At 37.7% G+C, this 20,319-nt stretch overlaps 3 protein-coding genes across 3 annotated transcripts in view; 2 read left to right on the plus strand and 1 right to left on the minus strand.

The window, feature by feature from the left end:
• The window catches only part of LOC119552034 (exostosin-1), a 76,449-nt gene that overhangs the window by 52,042 nt on the left and 4,088 nt on the right, over positions 1 to 20,319 (minus strand). The window lies entirely within an intron of this gene.
• On the plus strand, positions 3,121 to 5,467 carry LOC119552036 (G-protein coupled receptor Mth-like). Its single transcript, XM_037861777.1, has 9 exons — positions 3,121 to 3,243; positions 3,372 to 3,867; positions 3,926 to 4,064; positions 4,125 to 4,295; positions 4,366 to 4,620; positions 4,682 to 4,835; positions 4,894 to 5,088; positions 5,151 to 5,226; positions 5,291 to 5,467. Exons 2-8 carry the CDS (start codon positions 3,376 to 3,378, stop codon positions 5,212 to 5,214), a joined length of 1,470 nt encoding a protein of 489 aa, XP_037717705.1. The 5' UTR covers positions 3,121 to 3,243; positions 3,372 to 3,375; the 3' UTR covers positions 5,215 to 5,226; positions 5,291 to 5,467.
• On the plus strand, positions 5,760 to 8,221 carry LOC119552038 (G-protein coupled receptor Mth-like). The gene is made up of 9 exons (XM_037861779.1): positions 5,760 to 5,858; positions 6,144 to 6,472; positions 6,532 to 6,670; positions 6,741 to 6,917; positions 6,988 to 7,221; positions 7,289 to 7,445; positions 7,505 to 7,699; positions 7,767 to 7,854; positions 7,926 to 8,221. The coding sequence occupies exons 2-8, from the start codon at positions 6,161 to 6,163 to the stop codon at positions 7,849 to 7,851; spliced, it is 1,299 nt and encodes a 432-aa protein (XP_037717707.1). The 5' UTR covers positions 5,760 to 5,858; positions 6,144 to 6,160; the 3' UTR covers positions 7,852 to 7,854; positions 7,926 to 8,221.

A 20,319-nucleotide genomic window follows, 5' to 3' on the forward strand; every position in this document is an offset into this window, starting at 1 on the left:
AACGACATGTCGGCTTAACTGGCGAGGGAAAATGCAGGGAAACGCCGGAAAAACCAGGGAGCCTACAGATTGGAATTGCCGATAGCCAACAATGCAATGAAAGTAAGATAAGGAAATTCTAGATTACGGAATGAGACAGGGAAAAATAAAGAGAAATGGGAATTATCCAAGTTAAATTTAAAGAAAGAGATTAACATTTCAAAATAAGACTACAATCAACTTAACATTAAAAAATGTATACAAATTAATATATTTTCATTCATTTAAAATCTTCTTTAAAGCAAGCTAGAAATTAATTTCTTAAAACACATTAAAACTGTATTCTTTGAAAAACCCCAAACGAACCAAAGTTTTCTTCTTAATTTTGCACATTTTCTTTGCGAAAAACTTTGTGAAACTTTCGTTTATCAATAAATTTATGCACTTTCAATACTTGCAGATGATTTTTCTACGCAATAGAATTTTCTCTCTCTTGAAAATATGATTGCAAATCTAGAGGAAATTCAAATTTGCCAGCGAAAAGCGGAATCAAGATGAACTCACCTGGGGAGTCGAGCAGGTAACAATAACAAATTGTGTATGTTGGGAACCACGCCCCCCGGTGAAGTCTCACCTACGCCCACGACAAACAGCAAACGAAAGTTGGCAAGTTGAATTTGCCTTTTTTCAAGGACATTATTGGAGCACTGGCTGGGCTGACTTCTTTTTGTGCATATTTAGGGTGGTTCGAAGTCAGGGCCCATGTCGACCTATACACCTGTCCACTGGCAGGAAACGTGTCCTCTGCCGCCACCCAACGCCCACTGTCCTCTGCCACGCCCCCTAATCCCGCCCTGAAGGCTGTCCCACTGTCGAGTGCACCAAATACAAATTAGAATTTAAATGAACAATGCAACCAGAGCGGAAGTTTCAGCGAGTGTGAGTGGATTTCTATAAAGGTGTGCGGGGTATTAGTGGATGTAGCTGAGTACACAGAAAAAAATCACCAGTATGTTTCTTAAAATATGTTATTATATACATATATAGTAATTAACACAATATTAAAAAGTTTTTTTCTTTAATTGAACGGCGTAAATTTTATAACTCCTTAATAAAAGAAATATACATTAAGTTCTGCAAGTGGTTCATAGACCCAAACTATTGAAAAACTGTTTTTTAAATTTTTAATGCACCCATTTATAGACTTCTTAAGGACAGATTTTTTTTTAATCGTAAAGAACTTTATTAAAGTCCTATTTTTCGGAAATCTTTTAATTTTTTCAGTTCTCTGTTTTTTCCTAAAAATGGTTTGCTGTTTGTTGGCACATCATATATCATATCCTGTTTATAAAACGAATAACATTTTGTTGATTATAATAAAATAATTTCAAAATGAGAAACTAAGGGATCATTTTTGGGTTTGCGTGCCACTTTTTTTCTCAGTGCCTCTGAGTTCGGTATATGTATGTGGGGTTGACATTATGGGTGACATTGCACGTAGAGCGCGTGGGCCAGCAACATCAACAACAACTCCTGGCAATGGCCATAATGTCATACAGTTTGGCGCGTATTTTTTGCTTTTTCCTCCCCCACCTTTTTACCCAACTTTCCTGCTCCTACTTCTTCGACGTGCTCTTTTGGGGTATTTCGCGAAAACTGCAAAAAAAAAAGAGGAAAAAAGTTTCGAGATTTTCGCACTGAAGGCGATGTCAAACTGGGTCGCTTCAACTCAACGGCGAAATGTCAAACGGATTAATGGAATTTCCCAACGAAAAATCTTTGGAAAAGTCCACCCAATGGTAGAGTACGTAAAAGGAAATTGAAAATGATCATTGGCATAAATTAAGTTAAAATACACTACAATGTCAAAGGATTAATGGGATTTTAGCTGAAAACACTGCACCTAAGTAGGATAATTATTAATTATCTATTGTTAAATATATGATTTATAACATTTTTATAGATGATATATACAAAAACATGGGCTAAATGCCAGTAAAATATTTACTTATAATTAAGAAGAATCATTAAGTACATTGATAAAGTCAAGATTTCAAAAAGATAATCAGAAAACAATTTTTATAATGAGGTAAACCCACAATTGCACTATAAGCCCTTTGATCCCCATTCAACATTGAAGGGAATGGCAAACAGAACGCAAATTGATTACGCAAGGGACTACGAGCGACAATCCTTTCGGCCATTCTTTTGAAACGGAATTGCGATGGGGATTCCTTTACAGCGACCAAGTCGACCAAGTCAATTAAATATTGAAAGAACGCTTAAATTGTTGCCCGGTTAACTGGCGAAACGGTTAAACATGAGCTGGGTGCATTCGCCACTCATTCATTATTTTGCCTGGCACCTTCTGGCGACCTACTGCTGTCAAAGTTGAATTTATTAAAGCGAAAGTCTTTTAATTAAAAACGTGACAGGTGAAAAATGGGCAGTGAGTGGGTCGATGGGTGGTGCCACATCAAACTGAATCGTGTCGAAATTATATTAATTATGAATTTGGACAATTCGGCTGAAGCCAATTGGGCTGTGTCCTCGCAATCAACTAAGCCAGCATATATAACAGTATGTATATAACATGAGCTGATTCATTTGGCGTCGAAAGCATTTTGTTTGCTTTCCGAAAACCCCCGCATACACGGGCAGAAATAAAGGGGGCGTTGGCTGGGTGGTTGGGTTGCTGATGGAACGGCTGGCGGGTAACAACGATAGCTCTATGGCATCGTTTAGCGTCAGGTTCCGAAGTGCGAAATGTTCCCAGCTCGCTAAAAAATTAAATATTCAAATATAGCTGTTGCCACAGCTCACAGGAAGAATCTAAAACTGGGGGAAAAGCAAAAAGGAGCGGGAAATGAAGGGAAAACGAGCCGTTTAGTCGGGGATCCAGAGCTCTCGAACTAAAGAGGGACACGAGCAGTTGCACACATCCATATGCATATATGGAGAAGGCGACAAAAGTGTTACATTCGAAAAATACCCAAATATATAAAACATTATACAAATTATATTATCAATGGGAAATTCGAAAAAGTTCTCGCTGCATCCTCCCAACAACTATTAAAATAATAAATAACGATACTTCGCCGAGAGAATTTCCGATTAACATATTTGCATGGAATCAGTCGGCGAAAATTCATTGTCGGGAACACACGACGTAAATTCGCTTACATTTGTAATTCTTATTTATATTGGAGTCAGTGATTGTGTGCCTTAGGTCGTGGTAAAAAACTGGAGTAGATCGATTCAACGGTATTTTAATATAATTGTTAATTTTTTCTAGTAGATCGTGGACCTCTAATCTTTATTAGTCAACATGTCCTATTCGCTTTTCACGTACTTTGTTTAATAGAAACTTAAATTTATGACTTTTCTTCCAGAAAAATGTGGGTTCTTCTAAGTTTGTTTGTCATAGGTCTTTTGCTTATGACGCAAAAGACAAATGCGGAGATTATAGGTTGCAATATTGTTGACACTGTGGACCTCTCGTCAGCACAGAAACTTTCAAATGAATCATACTTATATGAGGGCCTACTCATTCCTGCTGACTTGACGGCAGAATATGATATCAGGCCGGATTCGCAGGAGAAAGTGACGCGCCACTTAAGAGGATGTGTCTGCAAAGAAAGGACCTGCGTCAGATTTTGCTGTCCTCGCAACCAGATAATGAAAAACGGCGTGTGTTCCAACATGACGGACACAGAGCTAAACGCACTAGATCTTTCTCTAAATATAACACTCGACAACGGATCGCTGGTTAAAAGGAAAATTAAGAACGACCTAATGGTTCAGTGGGATTTACCCATGTCTTGTGAAACTACCAAGATGTTCTATTTGGACAACCGAGAGAAATCATATAAGTACACTGTGTTTGAGGTACTTTTTAATATACATACTAGCCGTGGCGAGTTTATTCGTTATTTCCCATCCTTAGAATGGAACTCTTTTGCGGCATTTTGACATGGTGACACTAAGCAAGTGGGAGTACTGCCTACAGCCTCATTTCTTCGGAGACGGCAATATTCAAATTGTATCCCATAGCTGCTTAGCTCCTCAAATAGGGCAGACCATCGGTAAGTGAAATGCATAAGCAACCAAAGTACTTTCTAACCATTCATACCTTCTATTCACAGTGACGATAATATCAATGATATGTTTGCTTCTGACGATCAGCGTATATCTTATGGGTCAGAGAAACTTAGTAGGAAAGTGCTTAATCTGCTATATGGTTTGCCTTTTTATGGGATACCTATTCCTACTTTTCGATTTGTGGAAAATATCGCAGGGCTTCTGCATGACAGCAGGTTAGCTGATGGCGACTCTATGGACAATCAAAGGTTTAATAGTAACATCGTTCTTTTTCATCTTCATCAGGTTTCCTCGGCTACTTTTTCATCATGGCAGCGTTTCTTTGGCTTTCTGTTATCAGCCGGGAACTATATATAAACTCTAATACTAACTCCTTCCTTGCCCAATTCTTACGAACTAACCATCGTTTTCTGACTAGAAACATCTACGTCTGGAGCGTAGCGCTGGCCTTTACTGGCGTGACCTATCTTGCAAATGAGATCGTAGAGGATGAGGAGTGGAATCCTCGTGTGGGAAGCGGAGGCCAGTGTTGGATCAACAGTGGGTTCCGATTTGAAATTTATCTTTGGAGCAGTGATACATATCTTCTTTCTTCCCATAGCTCAAGATTGGTCTGCAATGGTCTACTTCTACGGTCCGATGCTCTTGATAGTTGTATTCAATACAATCATGTTTATCCTGACGGTTATTTTTGTAGTGAAAGCTAGATCGGAATATCTAAAAAGAAAGCAGAAACCTTTAGAAGGGTTATACAAGTAAACCGATAAAGAAAAGGACTATAATGTTTTAAATTTCATTCATTTGCTATTACAGCTTCACCTTATTTCTTCGGTTCTTCATTTTAATGGGTCTTTCGTGGAGCTTTGAGATAATATCCTACTTAGCGAGAGCCAACCCATTTTGGATAGACCTTTTCAGGGTGACTGATTATATAAATTTGTCCCAAGGTATCATCATATTTGTGGGACTTGTTCTAAAGAGAACAACACTACAACATTTTAAGAAGAGGTAAGCAACCGGCGTTTATTCAAAATGTTCGTTTGACCAATTCTTTTAATTATCTTTTGAAGAAGTGAAAAAAGACAAGCCCTTCAGAACATGATCCAGCTTGAGAATATGAACTTAGATCAATGAATCCAATCACGGGTAATACGAAAACATTTGGTTATCAATGTTCTAGTTATTAACCTAGCTTTCTTTCTCTCATTAGACCCTATCCACTACAACCGGGGAGATTTATTTTAAACTATTCTCGAAGTGCGTCCTGTAAACCCAGTGAATCAGATCCTAAAGAAGACTTATTATGCACAGGCAAAAACAAAATTATTCTTAAGAGTCACTGTTTATATTTTTCGTACTAATATTAAATTTTAAATGACGCATTAAACTTCTTAAACTTTTTCAGCTCACTAACAAATATATTCAACCATCCATACGTTGGATGGAGAACAAAACACAGAAGTGGTGTCTAGGGCATGTATTAATTTATTGTTTCGAAATTCTGTGTATAAATGAATCATTGTCATTATTATATACTCTTAAGTACTATTCTCCCAACAATTTTTAACGGAACCCGCTGGCCTGTTATCAGTAATGCTGGGTCATTCAAAATTGCTCAAGTTCCTGCTATGTGATAACTCCAGAGTGTTAATCATTTAAATAATGCTTTGTATCGCTGACTCTGGAAGTCTTGAACCAGTCATCTCAAAACCATTGTCGTGAACTAACAAAACAAAAAAGTTTTCGTGTGGATCTGAAATATCCTTGAGTCCTTAAACGTAAGAACTATATTTTCGCTTCGGTCTAGTTTTAAATGGCTTTATATATGATCTGTGTGTATCCTTATATTATTTATGATCTTTATGTGTGTTGGAAGGGTTATTAAAAACCGAATTCTCCGTAACAGGGCTACGTGAATTCGGAAATATAGTGTTTTCTTTCTCTGTGGGATAAGGACTTTGATAAGACAATCCAAATTAAATTACTGTGTGTTCTCTGTCGCCAAGCATTCATCACCATTTAACTATTAAGGCCTAAACCATATATAATATTTTATTTTTCAGTTTTTTTTGTGGTTAAAATGCGGATTTTTCTGGGGTCGTTTGTCACAGCTCTTTTGCTGATGATACAAACTATAAACGCGCAGTTTTTCGATGGTTTTCCTGTCAGTTTATGCTGTCTTCAAGACCAGGTATTAATAAACGGTGAGTGTTCCGACATGACGGAGTGGGAACTGAACGAGATTGATTTTTCTGTGGACGTAACCCTCAAAAATGGATTGTTGGTCAAAAAATACTTAAACCAGCAATGGAATACGCCCATGTCCTGTGAAACTACGAATATGTTCTACATGGACAACAAAACTGAAACGTATGGGTATACGTTGTTTGAGGTACTCCCTAGTATAGTATAGTAAACTAGGCGGGTTTAATCGGTATTTTCCCTTCAAAGGATGGAACCCTTTTGCGCCACTACGACAAGGTGGCAATGAGTCGGTGGGAATACTGCATCCAGCCTCAGTTGCTTGAAGACGGAAGTATTCGAGTTGTACCCCATATCTGCGAAGCTTCTAAAACAGGACAGACTGTCGGTAAGTTGAATGAAAAATCTTCTTAAGCACTACCAGAAAGCCCAATTACTTTTTTTCTTTCTTCGCCCAGTGATGATAATATCGATGATATGCTTACTTCTGACGATCAGCGTATATCTCTTAGTTAAGAAGCTGCGGGACCTAATCGGAAAGTGCTTTATCTGTTACATGGGCTGCCTCTTTATGGGATACCTATTCCTACTTTATGATTTGTGGGAGTTATCAAAGGGCTTTTGCATGACAGCAGGTCAGAAGATGGCGACTGTATGACCAGGGAGTAATTGAGTAGTAACATAATTCTTTTACATCTTCATCAGGTTTCCTAGGCTACTTTTTCATCATTTCTGCGTTCTTGTGGCTGAATGTCATTAGTGTGAACTTCTATAATGAATTCAGAGGTACCCCTTCAAAACTTCGATTTTTGGTCTTTTGGACTTATGTCTGGGGCACTGCGGTGGTCTTGACCGGAATCACTTTTCTGGCCAATAAGTTAGTAGAGATCGACTATTTGAATCCTCGCGTTGGCAAAGATGACCATTGTTGGATCTACAGTGAGTTCTGAATGTTGATTGTATTCCTCTTTGTCAGCACTTAAGCAACTTCCTTCTCCAACCACAGCTCAAGATTGGTCTGCGATGATCTACTTTTATGGACCCTTACTTTTGATAATAGTAATAAATGTAATCATGTTTATCATGACGGTTATTCATATGATTGAAATGAATTACAACCTTGAGCACAATCGAAAGGTGGATCCGTCACCCATCGTAAAGGAGTAAGCCATATAATAATTCGTATCTATATGATTTAAAATTCCTCCACTTCCGAATACAGTTTCGCCTTCATTCCGCGCCTCTTCATTATTATGGGTGTTTCGTGGACTTTTGAAATAGTGTCCTACTTATTGAAAGGCAACCAATTTTGGAAAAACGTATTTCTGGTGTCTGACTATTTTCACTGGTCTCAAGGTACCATCATATTTGTGATGTTCATTCTTAACGGCTCAACGATAAAACTTTTAAAGGAGAGGTGGGTAACAAGCAATTCTGCCAGAAAACGGATAAATCAGTTTTTAATATTACCTTTTTCTGAGTAGGATTACGGGTAAAGATGAAAAAATGGAGGTCCCTAAAAGCGAGATCGCTCAAAAGGATACAAAGTCCTACCAACGCGTGCCGTAACAGGTAATGCAAAAGATAGACTTATTCAATATTATTACTTTCTTATCCGGTTTTTAACGATCTTATTATTTTAGAACGCGAGTTAAATCCAACTACGTCGAAGCTGAACGGTTCCGAACACAATAACAACAAATACGGCTGTATATAAAATGTATACAAGCTAAATTACTTATAAACTTAACATTTTTTTAAATTTAATATGATTTTATTGTTTATAGGCATAACCTAACTCTCGATTATTTCCAAACAAACATTAATTATTAATTCATTTAGTTTTTTAAAAATTTTCAAATCTTTGTGTAATTCAGTTATTAAAAACACATTTTTCTTTTGGATTTCCTTTTAAGGAAAGATCAAGACCCCACTTCAATCTCAGTGAAATAAAAGTTAAAGGACAACTTTGTCGGCTGGCAATCACGTGGAACTACACACAGCTTCAGTTCCAGCTTGGGCTCCCAGCTCCAGCTGCAGATACAGATGCAGCTGCAGTACTGCAGCTCGAGTTTATGGCTGAAACTAGCGCAGTTAAAAGCCCAGCGGGCGAGTGCCGCCCAAATGGAGATGTGTGGGTGCTGGCCAAGTTTATGGGGGGCTGGTTTGGTAGGTGGTGTGTGTGTGTGTGTGTGTGTTGGCCGTTGAAGTGTAATCAACAGCACGGCGGCAATTACGGCAGACACTTGTGTGGGTGAGAGGAGTCCCGGTTCTGGTGCAAATACCCCCTTTTCACCCCTCATATAGGCATAAAAGTTGGAGGGTGGATAACGCAGAACAATTTGCCAAACTACACTGAGCGGATTTAGCGAAAACTGCTAAAATGCCGGGGAGGAGGAAAATGTGTATAGACCACCCACATCAGTGCATTCGCCCTGGCTTTTGGGAATTTTATCCAGCGAGCAGCAGAGCCCGAGACTCTTTTAACGTGTGCGCATTATAATTTTAATGCATATTACATTTCACATCACGAATTGAAATCCTAGCTCGGAAAAAATTAGACAGCCCCAGCTGCGCCAGTTTCACGCTTACGGAAATGGATCCATCAGGTGGAAATATTGAGGGTGGAATGAATGAATTCATGGCAAGCTTTTAATATTGCGATTGGTTGGGGAGTTTGAGAGGCTATTGGCTCATTTATGCCACGATGGAACTCAGCTATTACAATGAAACCAAAAACATATTTGGTGGAGGTTTGTTTTTTGGATGGTGGCGTAATAAATTAAACAGCACTAATTATGGATACTAAATTTGCAGGCGAATGTATTTTAATTACTAAGTTTTAGCTCATTTTATGTTTTAAAATTATTTAGCTACATAGTTTATATAAATTGGAGACCCTGAACGTATTTGTCCTGAAAGTTCACAAGCTTTTCATTAAATGGCCTGTCAACCAATGGCCAAGTCTTAAATTGTTCGATTGCCGAATCGATTCACCTTCGCTCCTTATCCGCCTGCATTGATTTTAATAGCCTTCCAGAACGGAAAATGGAGTTCATCCAGCAATACCGATTGGCTGGCTGCTCATATCGATAACCAAACACAAACAGAAAGTTTTCTGGGCGATGGAGGGAGAGCCATTCAATTTTTATTAAATAACTTCATGCATGGCAAGTGCTTTGCTGCGAAAGGATTCGATTCTCTGGCACATGTGGGGGAAAAGGATGAGGATGGTATGTGGATCTGGATGAGGATGAGGATGTGGATATCCTCCTGTCGCTGCTCGATGGCTCTGTCAATAGCAGTCGTAGCATCTGGGCGGCTGGAGTGGAGTGGAGTGTTTCTAGGGGGGCGTGGCAGGAGGATTTTTATTGAAACGCCTCGATGCCAGGCTCCAAATCGCATATTATCGCGTCCAGTGTGTGTGTGTGTGTGGGTCTTGGGCGTATCCTGCCATGTCCTGCGCCTGCATTGATCATTAATCTTTGCAAGCTGCCAACGTGTTCGCCTTTTTCGGACCTCAATTGCCCGGCGAGTGTGAGTGTGTGCATTAAATGGCGGATGAAGTCCATTAGAAAACTATTGAAGCACATTTTGTCGATTGCAGCCAGCAGCCAGCAGGCAGCAGTCGAGCAGAGCCAAACTCCATATCCTGGCCATGTGGCAGGATGTGGCAGCTGCCGCAATTGAATGCTTTCCTCGATTCTAACCCCCGTAACCCATCGAGAAAAACCAAAAAAGAGATTTAAATCGAGAGCAGCAAGAGCCAGGCTTTCAATTAACCGACGAAAGAACTGCAATTTGTTGGCCTAATCGAAGCTTCTTTGTATCGGGAGGCAATATAAAGCAACCAATCGAGGAACATGGGTTCTCTTTCAAGCTTATATTAGAAAAAAAAGTGGAAAAGCATAGGAAAAACACATTAAAAGCAGGAATTGCTTGGTGTTTGGATACAAAAATTTAAAGAAAAATGTACTTTGACTTTAACAGCAGGCACAACATATGTGAACACATAGCAAAGCCCTAAGGAAACAAACGGATTATAATTTATTTCCCTGAAACAAGATAGAAGTTTGTATTTAAGATACTCTTTAAGCAAAATATTTTAAAATTTAATTAGCTGCCAAATTCGAAACTGAGCATCGAGAAGTAGGAAGCAAACAAGCATAGAAAATAAATAAAATATGAAAAGGGTCCAGATGCTCAACCGCAAATAAGGTTCTTTGAGTATTAAAAGAAAAATAAATAAAATGCAATTTAATATGAAAGAAGTAAAAAGGGAAAACATACATCAACAATATTCGCTTCAGCTCTTTTTTTGCATTGGCTTATTTTCCTTTTTTACCCTTTTATGGCATTTGCTGCCTTCTTTTGTTGGTATTTTGCTTAATTATCCACATGAAAAGTCCTTCACAAATTCCAGGGGGCCAGGGCGAAAAGATGGAGCGGAGAAAAAGCGTGAAATGAAATTACATTAACAGTGGGAATAAAAGTGGAAATATGTTAGAAATGCGAGCGGTCCAGAAGTGAACGTCAAGTGCCAAAATGAAGCTAACTTTGAAGAGATTTTCGCCTAGCGGTGGGAGATGGCTGGTAGTTTTTGAGTTCTTGGTTGGAGAAAAGAAAAGAGCGTGAATTCCAGTGGCAGATTCGGTATTTGAAAGTGGCCATTACAGAAGTTGAATGGTCTTCGAAGTTGATGCGAAGTTTGGTAGTTTCGGTTAAATCCAATTAACTCTGGAACCAGTTATTTTCTAACAGAACCATATAATGTAATTTAGTATTTTATTTTGAATTTTATAAGTGTCATAAACATTTAAGTGTAATATGATATGATACAGCAATATAAATGATATACACTTATTCAGAAAATACTTTTTTGTACAATTAATTTAGGTCGTTAAGAGCAGACACCAAAGGACTGACCTGATATGAATGGCTTGAACCTTCAATGACCCCCCGTCTGGCATTTTACCCCAAAGTTCAAATGCAAACGCTGCCCACAAAGATCCGGCAAAAAGGTTCAAGTAACCCAAATAAATTCTTTGCACTTATTTAGAAATACTTCTTCGGCTTTTCCCTATTGACAAGAGTATTTATTTGTATTTTTGTTTAGCTCTTTTTGGGTTTTCTCTTTTATGCAGTTCATTTGCCAAGCGAAAAAGCGAAGAGGGGCTAAATAAATAAATGGCAGCGAGGGAAAAAATTTAATTAAATCAAATATATATATTGTGTATTGTGTATGTGTGGGTTGCTGGCTTTTTAATTTGATTATATGTTTGTGCTTCTGTTTTTTTTAATGTATTTTTCTTTTGGCATATGGTTTTTGTTGTTGCAGAAGGCAAAAGACAAATGTTGGGGAAATAAGCGCAAAAAAAACCTGCAAAACAGACATGAGTGTAAATTCAATTAAAAAAAGCTTTTCAAATATTCATTACGCCAGGGGCGGTGGGTGGTGGGCGGCTGCAGGGGGAGTTGGTTAATTAGCGCCTGGAAGTATGCTGTGGTTTTTGCCTCGATTTTATTTTTAAGGCAAAAAAGGCCGCTTGTTCGTACGCCTGCTGGCATAATAATAATAATCATGTCACACGAAAGAGGACTTGCATGCTGCCTTGCACATAGGAAAATACCAACACAGAGAGAAATTTTCAAGAACATTGTTCTTGAACTAAGGAAATTCGTTCTTAAAAACTTTGTGAGCACTTTTTGAGTTCAATGCTCTTAATATCAGAAGAAAATGGTAAAGAGAAAAGATAAATTGAGTTTATTCAACAACGTTTCGATTATATATGGTACACTTTTGACTGAAGTAGTAGTTTATTTGTTGAAATACCGCAAAATCAATTGGTTCAAGCACATTGAAAATATTTTCAAGGTGAAAGATGTAGTTCTATTTTTAAGAACATTTTCAACTCAGTCGAGCACGTCGGAATTCTCTCTGTACACATTGCACAGCAATTATTAACCAAATTACTTTTAATTACATTTTTTAACCAATTTTATCATTTAATTCCTAAAATTGTACCTTATAAACCATTGGAAGAAAACTATTAGATTATAAAAAAAAACATCTGATCTGATCTAAGGAATATATTTTATTTTTGTAAAACTATTTTAAAATCCAATTTATATTTATCATAGTCATAAAAATAATATTGGAATAGGATCATTTAACAAGAAAAATGTCATTATATGGCTCACTTTGGATATAAATTTTTCGCTGTGCATCGACCCCATTTAACCCTCAAAAAAGGCTTTGTGTGGGAAAAAGTTCTAGCTCCAAAAAAGCGCTCAAAAAGCGTGGAAATTTGATTGTTGTTGCCGGCTGCGGCTGTGGCTGCTGTGGCATGATGAAGTGTCATGAAATTTAATCAATTTATTTGAAACGTGAGCGGATTCCCCGGCACTTTGCCTGTGTTCTCGTTGTCTTGTTGTTGTTGTGGGGCAATAAATAACATCAGCGTCGTCTGTCGGTCGCTCAACTAAAAATTGTAACAGAGCAAAAGTGCCAAAGTAAATAACAAACAATGAAAATGCAATAACAACAGGCCCCTGTTAGAATGGAAACAAAGGCGAAGGGAGAAAAGGAAGTACGGAGAAATATCGCAAATAAAGTTTCATTGTTTAGCAAGCGGGAATAACCGCACGCCACACACAGATACTCAGCCACACATAGATACTCACAGATACACTACAGCCCCACAAGCACACACACACACACATACACATTACGCCCTTCTTCTTTGGACCAAAAAACATTTTTGAAGCGAAACAGGGGAAAATGAAAGGGAAATAAAAGTCTACATTTCGGCAACTAAGTTTGGATGAGCTTGCATGGTGGACATTACTAAGCTGGATTTTTAGGGGATTTCCATGGCACAACATTGTAAAATTTCTCATATTTAGCAATCCCCCACATATCTACGTTTAATTCGTACATATTTTCCAAAATCTCACAATATAAAAATGTAAAAGAAGAGAGTGTTGCTGGTAATTAAGAACGAAGAGTTTTAAAGTATTTTTAAAAAGGAAAAGGAAAAATGCTCGATATTAGACTTATTATATTTCAGGATTGCTTTTAGTTTTAGGTTTTGTTTTTACCAAAGAAGACGTATATAAGGTTTTATTTAATTCTAAATATTTATTCTAATAAATAGATACATTTTTATTAAAAATGAATTTTCTTTTAAAATTATTTGTCTATTAAACTAATACTAGTAATGTATTTTTGATCAAAACAAAGACATAAATGTTGTGGTTACAGATAGTTCGGAACTAAATATTGACACATGACCAAACCAATTAAAATAACCATTTTACTTAACCTAAACAAAAACTGGGGAACCTTTTTAAAATTGAATGCAGATCAGGTGCTTTTAAACGATGAATTTAGCAGGAAAGTCCCAAAACAAAAGGATATTCTGCACGAATTTCAGGGTAAGGCATACGGAAAAGCCAACACCTCTCGCCTCCTTTAGCTGGTCCTTTGGAAAATCCTTTACAAACTCCTCCGCCAAGCACGTACGCAGACCAAAGGGGCCTTCTTGCACCCCCCTTAAAAACACCCATTTGTCAGGGCCCCATCCAGGGTTTATAGAACCATTCTGGCTCCTCTTCGGAGAACGTTTTGTGCCATTATTGTTGGCATAACTCCGCAACGCAGGGCCAAGAGCAAAGGCATAGAGAACGTTTATAAATTTATTGTTTTCTACAACGCGTGTACTCAAGTGTTGCTGCGTGTTTTTGGCAACAAATTTGTTCAACAACCATGGCGGTGAAGGGAGGGAAATTAGGGCGGGAAAGCCCATTCAACTCGTTGCGGTGACGCATTTTATCATAATTACATTAACACGCTCGTCTGGCCGCCCCTTCATTTCTCTCGCTCATAAATTTGAAACAGATCCCCCAAAGTAGGCAAAGCCGAAAAATCTTTAAAGCCAACTTCAAGCCAAAACTTTGGCGAGCTGCAAAATAATGGAAAAAATAAACATAAATAAATGTACTGCAGCAGAGGGGCAATAACAACACTGCTATGCGTGTTTTATTATTTGTTATTGTTGTTGGTTGAAAAGTGCACACATGACATATTATTTCAGCAATGCGAATGTATATGTATCCCAGAGTCACAGCAGTTTTACTACTACTACTAGTGCAAATGATGTGTAGGGACTCTGAACAATAAGAATATTAGACTGGGTTGCTGTAAAAAATTATACAGAACTTTTTAAGGAATTTTAAAGAAAGTCCAATATAATTTTAAAATAAATAGGTATTCAGAAGGTATACAGATCAGGTCGAAAAACATTTTTATACACTTGTTATAGATTTATGTCTATATACTAAAGTCCTGCCCTTAAAGAAAATCTTATAACAATTTGTTTTTATTTATCAAAAAACAAACCACACTTCTTAGAGAGTTCGATATTAAAATATATCATACATTTGGTTGGTAAAATAATAACATTAAATAACTTACCTATATTTAGGTATATATATTAAAAGTGTTTAAAGTCTCTTGCTGCTATAGCTCTATAACCAACCATCTTTTAGCGTATATGTAGCTTTAACTATAAGATAGCATTAGATAATAATACTAATAAATAGTTTGTTCTATTTTTTATTTAGCGTTTTCTAAAAAAAACCCTAGAATTAATATTTACTAGATATCAAGAGAGTTTATCATATTTCCCAATCCAAGCTATGTTTCTGCCATTTCGGCTTACGAAATCCATTTCGCGCCATATGCGCATTTAGCACAGACCGAACCGCAAAACCCAGAGGCCGAGAGGCAAGTCAAGCCAAGTGAAAGGGCCAACACACACAGTCGCACACATAGGCATAATTAAAAACATTTTTGCAGCCACCGTGGAGAAGGGAACGAGGGTATATGACCATATTTAGGCCAAACTTTCTGCAATCCTGGCCCAAAACATCTGGCCAACACACTCACTCAACCATCCACCCACTCAGTCTCCACTTCATCATGACTCATTACAAAATGAAATTAAAATTAAATGTTTTTTATTTCATTAACGCTGTGCCATCCGTATGTGGAATAATAATGGCAAAATGAAATGCGAAATATGTGGGAATTCAGGGGGCTGAGTGGGTGAATTGTTTGGTGGTTTTAGTGGTTTCCCGAATCTCTCTGCTGCACCACGTCTCCTTTTTGGCGCCACTCAATTGAGTGCAATTGAATTATAATTTGTTTAGAGAGCCCAGAATCTTGCTCTTTTTTTAATTTTTTCGATAAAGCAGAATTCAACATTTAGCTGAAAGTTCAGAACCAAAAGATTTTTGTGGAAACCAACTTTTGCGTGAATGTGTGGAAATTTTAATTAAGTTTAAGTTGGTTCTTATTTAAAAGAGCAACTACATTTTGTAGTTAAGTAATCTGCTTGAAAGTTTGATATTTTAGAAAATCAATTAAGAAATTAAAATCCAATGTTCGTAACATGTTAGGATAGTTAAATCAACTTTTTTAAAGATTTACGATTGGAAGAACATGGCACAATAAGTTAAAAGAACCTTGCGAAAATTACATGAATTAGTTAAATGCCTAAACTCAAATTTGTTTACTTTAAAAGTTTGAAATTAATTTTTTTTATATTATTATTAATATATTTAAGATTTATAACCGTATTGTAAAATGTTTATTTCATAAAATTTTATATTTTAGAAAGACTGTTTACTATAAATCTTTAACAATAACTACCTTTAGAAATATCGCTTTTCGCTACCACAAAACAAATCTGTAAATAGGAAATCCATTCTCGAAAAGAAAACACTTCCGCAGAGAATAATTTCAGACATACCTCCGAGAACCATTTTATGTGGTCTATTTTCTTGAGCGCTCATCAATTGTTTGCGGCTAAATAAATTTTAGGGATTTTTCGATTTCCTCTTCCTCGCTATGTATTTATCGCCAAATCATTTTGTGAAGTTAATTTGACGCAGCTCGCTTGGCAGCCGAAAACATTGAACATAAAAATTATTTATGGTCATCAAGTAGCTTTACTGTTTTATTGACTCTTATTTGGCACACAAACACGCACACTTGGCTGACCCTAGGACCCGGATAAAATGAAAATCTGCATAAGTCAGTCGGGGAGAGACACCCAGAATCCAAAAAAACGAGGAAAAATGCCAACTAATGTCACTTAGTGAATGTCGTAGAACGTTGAAACGCTGAAATTCGAGACAATTTAGGAACAGTTTTTAAATTGCTCGCGGCTGTCGCAGATCTGAAATGAGATGGACGCGGAATTCCAGTGCGATAACCTCCACGAGCCGGGTTCATTGATAATGAGTTTCTCAAGAAAGCGGATGGCAGAGGGTTGCGATATGGCGTTGGTTGGGTGGGTCAGACGAGATTGTGGTGGCGGTACGGTGGTGCCTGCCTGGTGGATAGTATTTCACACGTTCTGGGGGCCACCAACATCCCTCTTTTGGCCGGTTCGGCACGTGCCGTCAATAAAGCTGAAAATCGCATAAACTGTTTGAGCCGCTTACACGTCATAAGTAGAGAGCACTTGGACGAGGTCTGGGGGCCTCTCTTTCGCCCGATAAGGTTGCTTGGTAACCCGCCCCGAACCGCCCCTCCATAACACTCGTCTGGTTATTGGCATCTTTAGGGTACGGAACCCAGAAATTCCTCGGCCATAATCAATTCAACTCGTCGGCATAGATTTAGTGCATGTGCTTCGAAGGACTGTGTGGAATATTGAAAGCAAATATCTCTGGTTTTATAGTTTCCTGGCCCATTGATTCAGGTGTGTAATATCATTTAATATCCAACTCAAGCCTAAGTTAAAGTACCTATTTTACATATTTATGCATCTGAATATACAATTTTAAAGAGTTTCGTTTGTCAGTGAAAGAAATTAAAAATTAAAATGGAATTCAATGCAATTAAACGAAAATAATAATTGAATCATCCCGAGTGATGGAAATAAATTGATAAATAACGAAATAAAATGCATCTTTTAAATGAGCAGATTTAATTATCAGAATGCAATGCAATTGGCATGCCACTGAAAGAAAATCGAGGAATGAGCAATTTAAAATGAATCTGTGCAAAATTTCGATTTTCGACTCCCACAAACCCAGTACAATTCTCAGGTGCATCTTGCAATTTCTTCGATTTTGATTAGATTTTCGGAAAACGGAAAATTTCCCCAAGGCCACAGCCAAGATCGAATTGTGATTTTGGGGAAAATTAATTAGGTTTAAAGCTCGCATCGTGCTGAAAGCTAATTTGAACCCACAGCAAAGGCGAAGTAAATCGAATCGCAATGAAATAAAACCGAATGCGAACCGCAACGAATTGATTTGAGCGATTTGTGGATTGTGTGGGGGAAGGGGGTTTATGGGTTGAGGGGTGGAGAACGCTGGAAAAGTGGCAGCAAAAAATGTTTGCCTGTAAAATGCAATTGCAATTTGGCATGACCAACTACGCATGCTGTGAAACAACATCCCATAGCCAACAGCCAACAGCCAACCGACATCTAAATCCACATCCAATGCCAAATCCCCAACCAAATGAAACTCAAAGCTAACTAAACCAGCAAAAACCAGAAGCCAACATCCCTCAGAGCAATACAATGGACATGTGCAGCGGCGAATTCCAGAATATCAGTAGTCCAGGATGGATATCCAAATACATATATACGGATATACATAGACGTTAGCTACGAGTCAATCGGAAAAGCTTTCAACAAGAACAACAGCAAACCCGTCTGCAGCCAGTTCTGAAAAAGTAATAATAAATAATTGCCCAATGAGGAGTGAGTTGGGAAGCGTCCTCGTTTCACTGCTAATTGGAGGAAACCAAATTATGAGCACAACTTGCCGGGGCCCTTCAAGGTGAATTGCTTGCCGGCATGGTGAAGTTTTCCCTCTAATTGCGAAAAGTCACTCATAAAAAGCCCCATCAAGTTTCTGTTAAGCGGCAAGCAATTGTCACAAAAAGCCAGCCAAGTTATAGATAGCGAGTGGGTATGTACCCTCGCATATGTTTGTATGCCCTACCATACCATACATATATGTGTGCCGAGCATATGAAATTCGCACACCATCAATGGCGATATGAAAGGTTAATAAAACCAAGTTAAGAACGTGCGAAACGAAGGCGTTAGCACCTGGCAAAAGGTTTTACTTGGTATTTTGTATGGGTTGGGTGGCGAAAACTTTACTTTTTGGGGGAGCTTGATTTTGTCCTACGGGGATTTCGCAAGAAATAGACGCTAAATTCTTTAGTCAATTGGGGTGCGATAGAAATTGTACCGTTCTCGGCTCATTACTTGATGTTACATCATTGTTTTTGTAAGAAATGTGATTAGACTGGTAAAATTTCAATTTTATTAGGAACAGAAGGCTATTGGTACATATCTTTCTTTTAAGGACAAATAAACCTTTATTAAAGAGTCAAAATATGAAAACTAACATAAATTAACTTTTAAAAATATTTTAGCTTTTGCCTAATTTTTTTAAACAATTAGTTTTTAGAACTTCACTGAAGAGCCAAATGTCAAAACACTTTAAAAGTACGTGGCAGATATCAGCAATGGATAGGTCCTGAAAGTTGCTATACTTAATGCTGTGCTGAATATATTAAAAAAAAAAAATTATCTTTTATAATTTTCACTCAATTAAAAAGTTTTTACAAATTTGGAGATGTCCAAACTTCTTTCGGCTTTGAATGAGCTGTCAAAAGCTTTGCAGACTTTATCGATTAGTCTGCTTAATCAGCGCAAATGATTGATAATGGCCAAGTTAATTCTCTTGCCTCATTGATGATCTCATTGGAACCTGTTTGGACATTGATTATATCCCCGAATCTCAGACAATTTCTTGCCAGTAAAAGCCAGAAACCAAAGCCCCAAAGAAGAATGTCAAACGCAGACTTCCAACCGCAGATTAACTCTGACCCCAGAAACACACACACTTTCCATCTCTGCCAGCCCCCCTTCGCTTATTTTCCCTACGCCCCTTTCGCTTATGTTTTTTCCCCACTTTGCCCACAATTCACACAAGGAGTACGAGCGAGAGTGTCCTGCAATTAAACGGGGAAAAGAAAACTTTTCCAACAGTTTCCCAGGGAAGCGAAGCCGCAAAAGGACGTCCAGGCAACTGGGTATGTAAATGTGGGCGGTGGGAGTGGTTTCGAGGTGGTTCGGAGTGGTTCGGGGAGGCGGGAGGCCCTGGGATATGTGACTAGTTTGGTAAGGCTTCATTCCGTCTGCTCGGCTCGACAATATCGATACACATTAAACAAATATCGATGTTGTAGGTTTGCAATTACTAAATAATTGATTAATAATTATATTAATGTTGTATAAAATGAAGGTATAGGGGGTATGGGGTACGATTTTGATTTGACTCATTATGCTATGACCATCTTGATCATTGCTACAAATATTTTATAATGTTATATCTAGCATAATATCATGTCAATCTACCATCAGTCAACAAAAAGCCTATGATTTGAAGACTTCGAGTTATAGAACACATAATTTATAATCTATGTTGCGGATTAATCCAGTTCGTTTTAAAAAGATTTTGCGTAATGTTGGGAATAAAAGATTCTATGACATTTTTATTAAGTTTACATAAATGGCGTTTATAAATAATTTTTCTCAGTGGTGTTTCGAGAGCATAATTGTAAAGTGGCCTGGTACGTGTCGTTCCTTTCGCTTTTAATTGTATGTGTAAAGTGAAGTGAGAGGTTGGGAACACTCCCATATTGGCACACCCACACACCCTTTTTTTCCACCACCCCCCTCCAGAGAGTGCGTAGTTGTGTGTGTGTTGTTAACAACTTTAACATCACTTTGGCGTACCCCCGAACGTATTCATCCGACTTTGCTATGTCTGCTTTTTTTTTAATGCTGGTGATGTTGTTCCAGTTGATGCCTGAACTTCAGTACTAAGGCACAAACTCATACCACAGTTTAAAAATCAGTAAATATATAAAAACTAAAATAACTTTTTTTTACTGTTTGGCTCTTATATTTCAATAGTTGAGTAGTTTCCAAA

The sequence above is a fragment of the Drosophila subpulchrella genome, chromosome 2R, assembly GCF_014743375.2.
Source record: "Drosophila subpulchrella strain 33 F10 #4 breed RU33 chromosome 2R, RU_Dsub_v1.1 Primary Assembly, whole genome shotgun sequence".
NCBI lineage: Eukaryota > Metazoa > Arthropoda > Insecta > Diptera > Drosophilidae > Drosophila > Drosophila subpulchrella.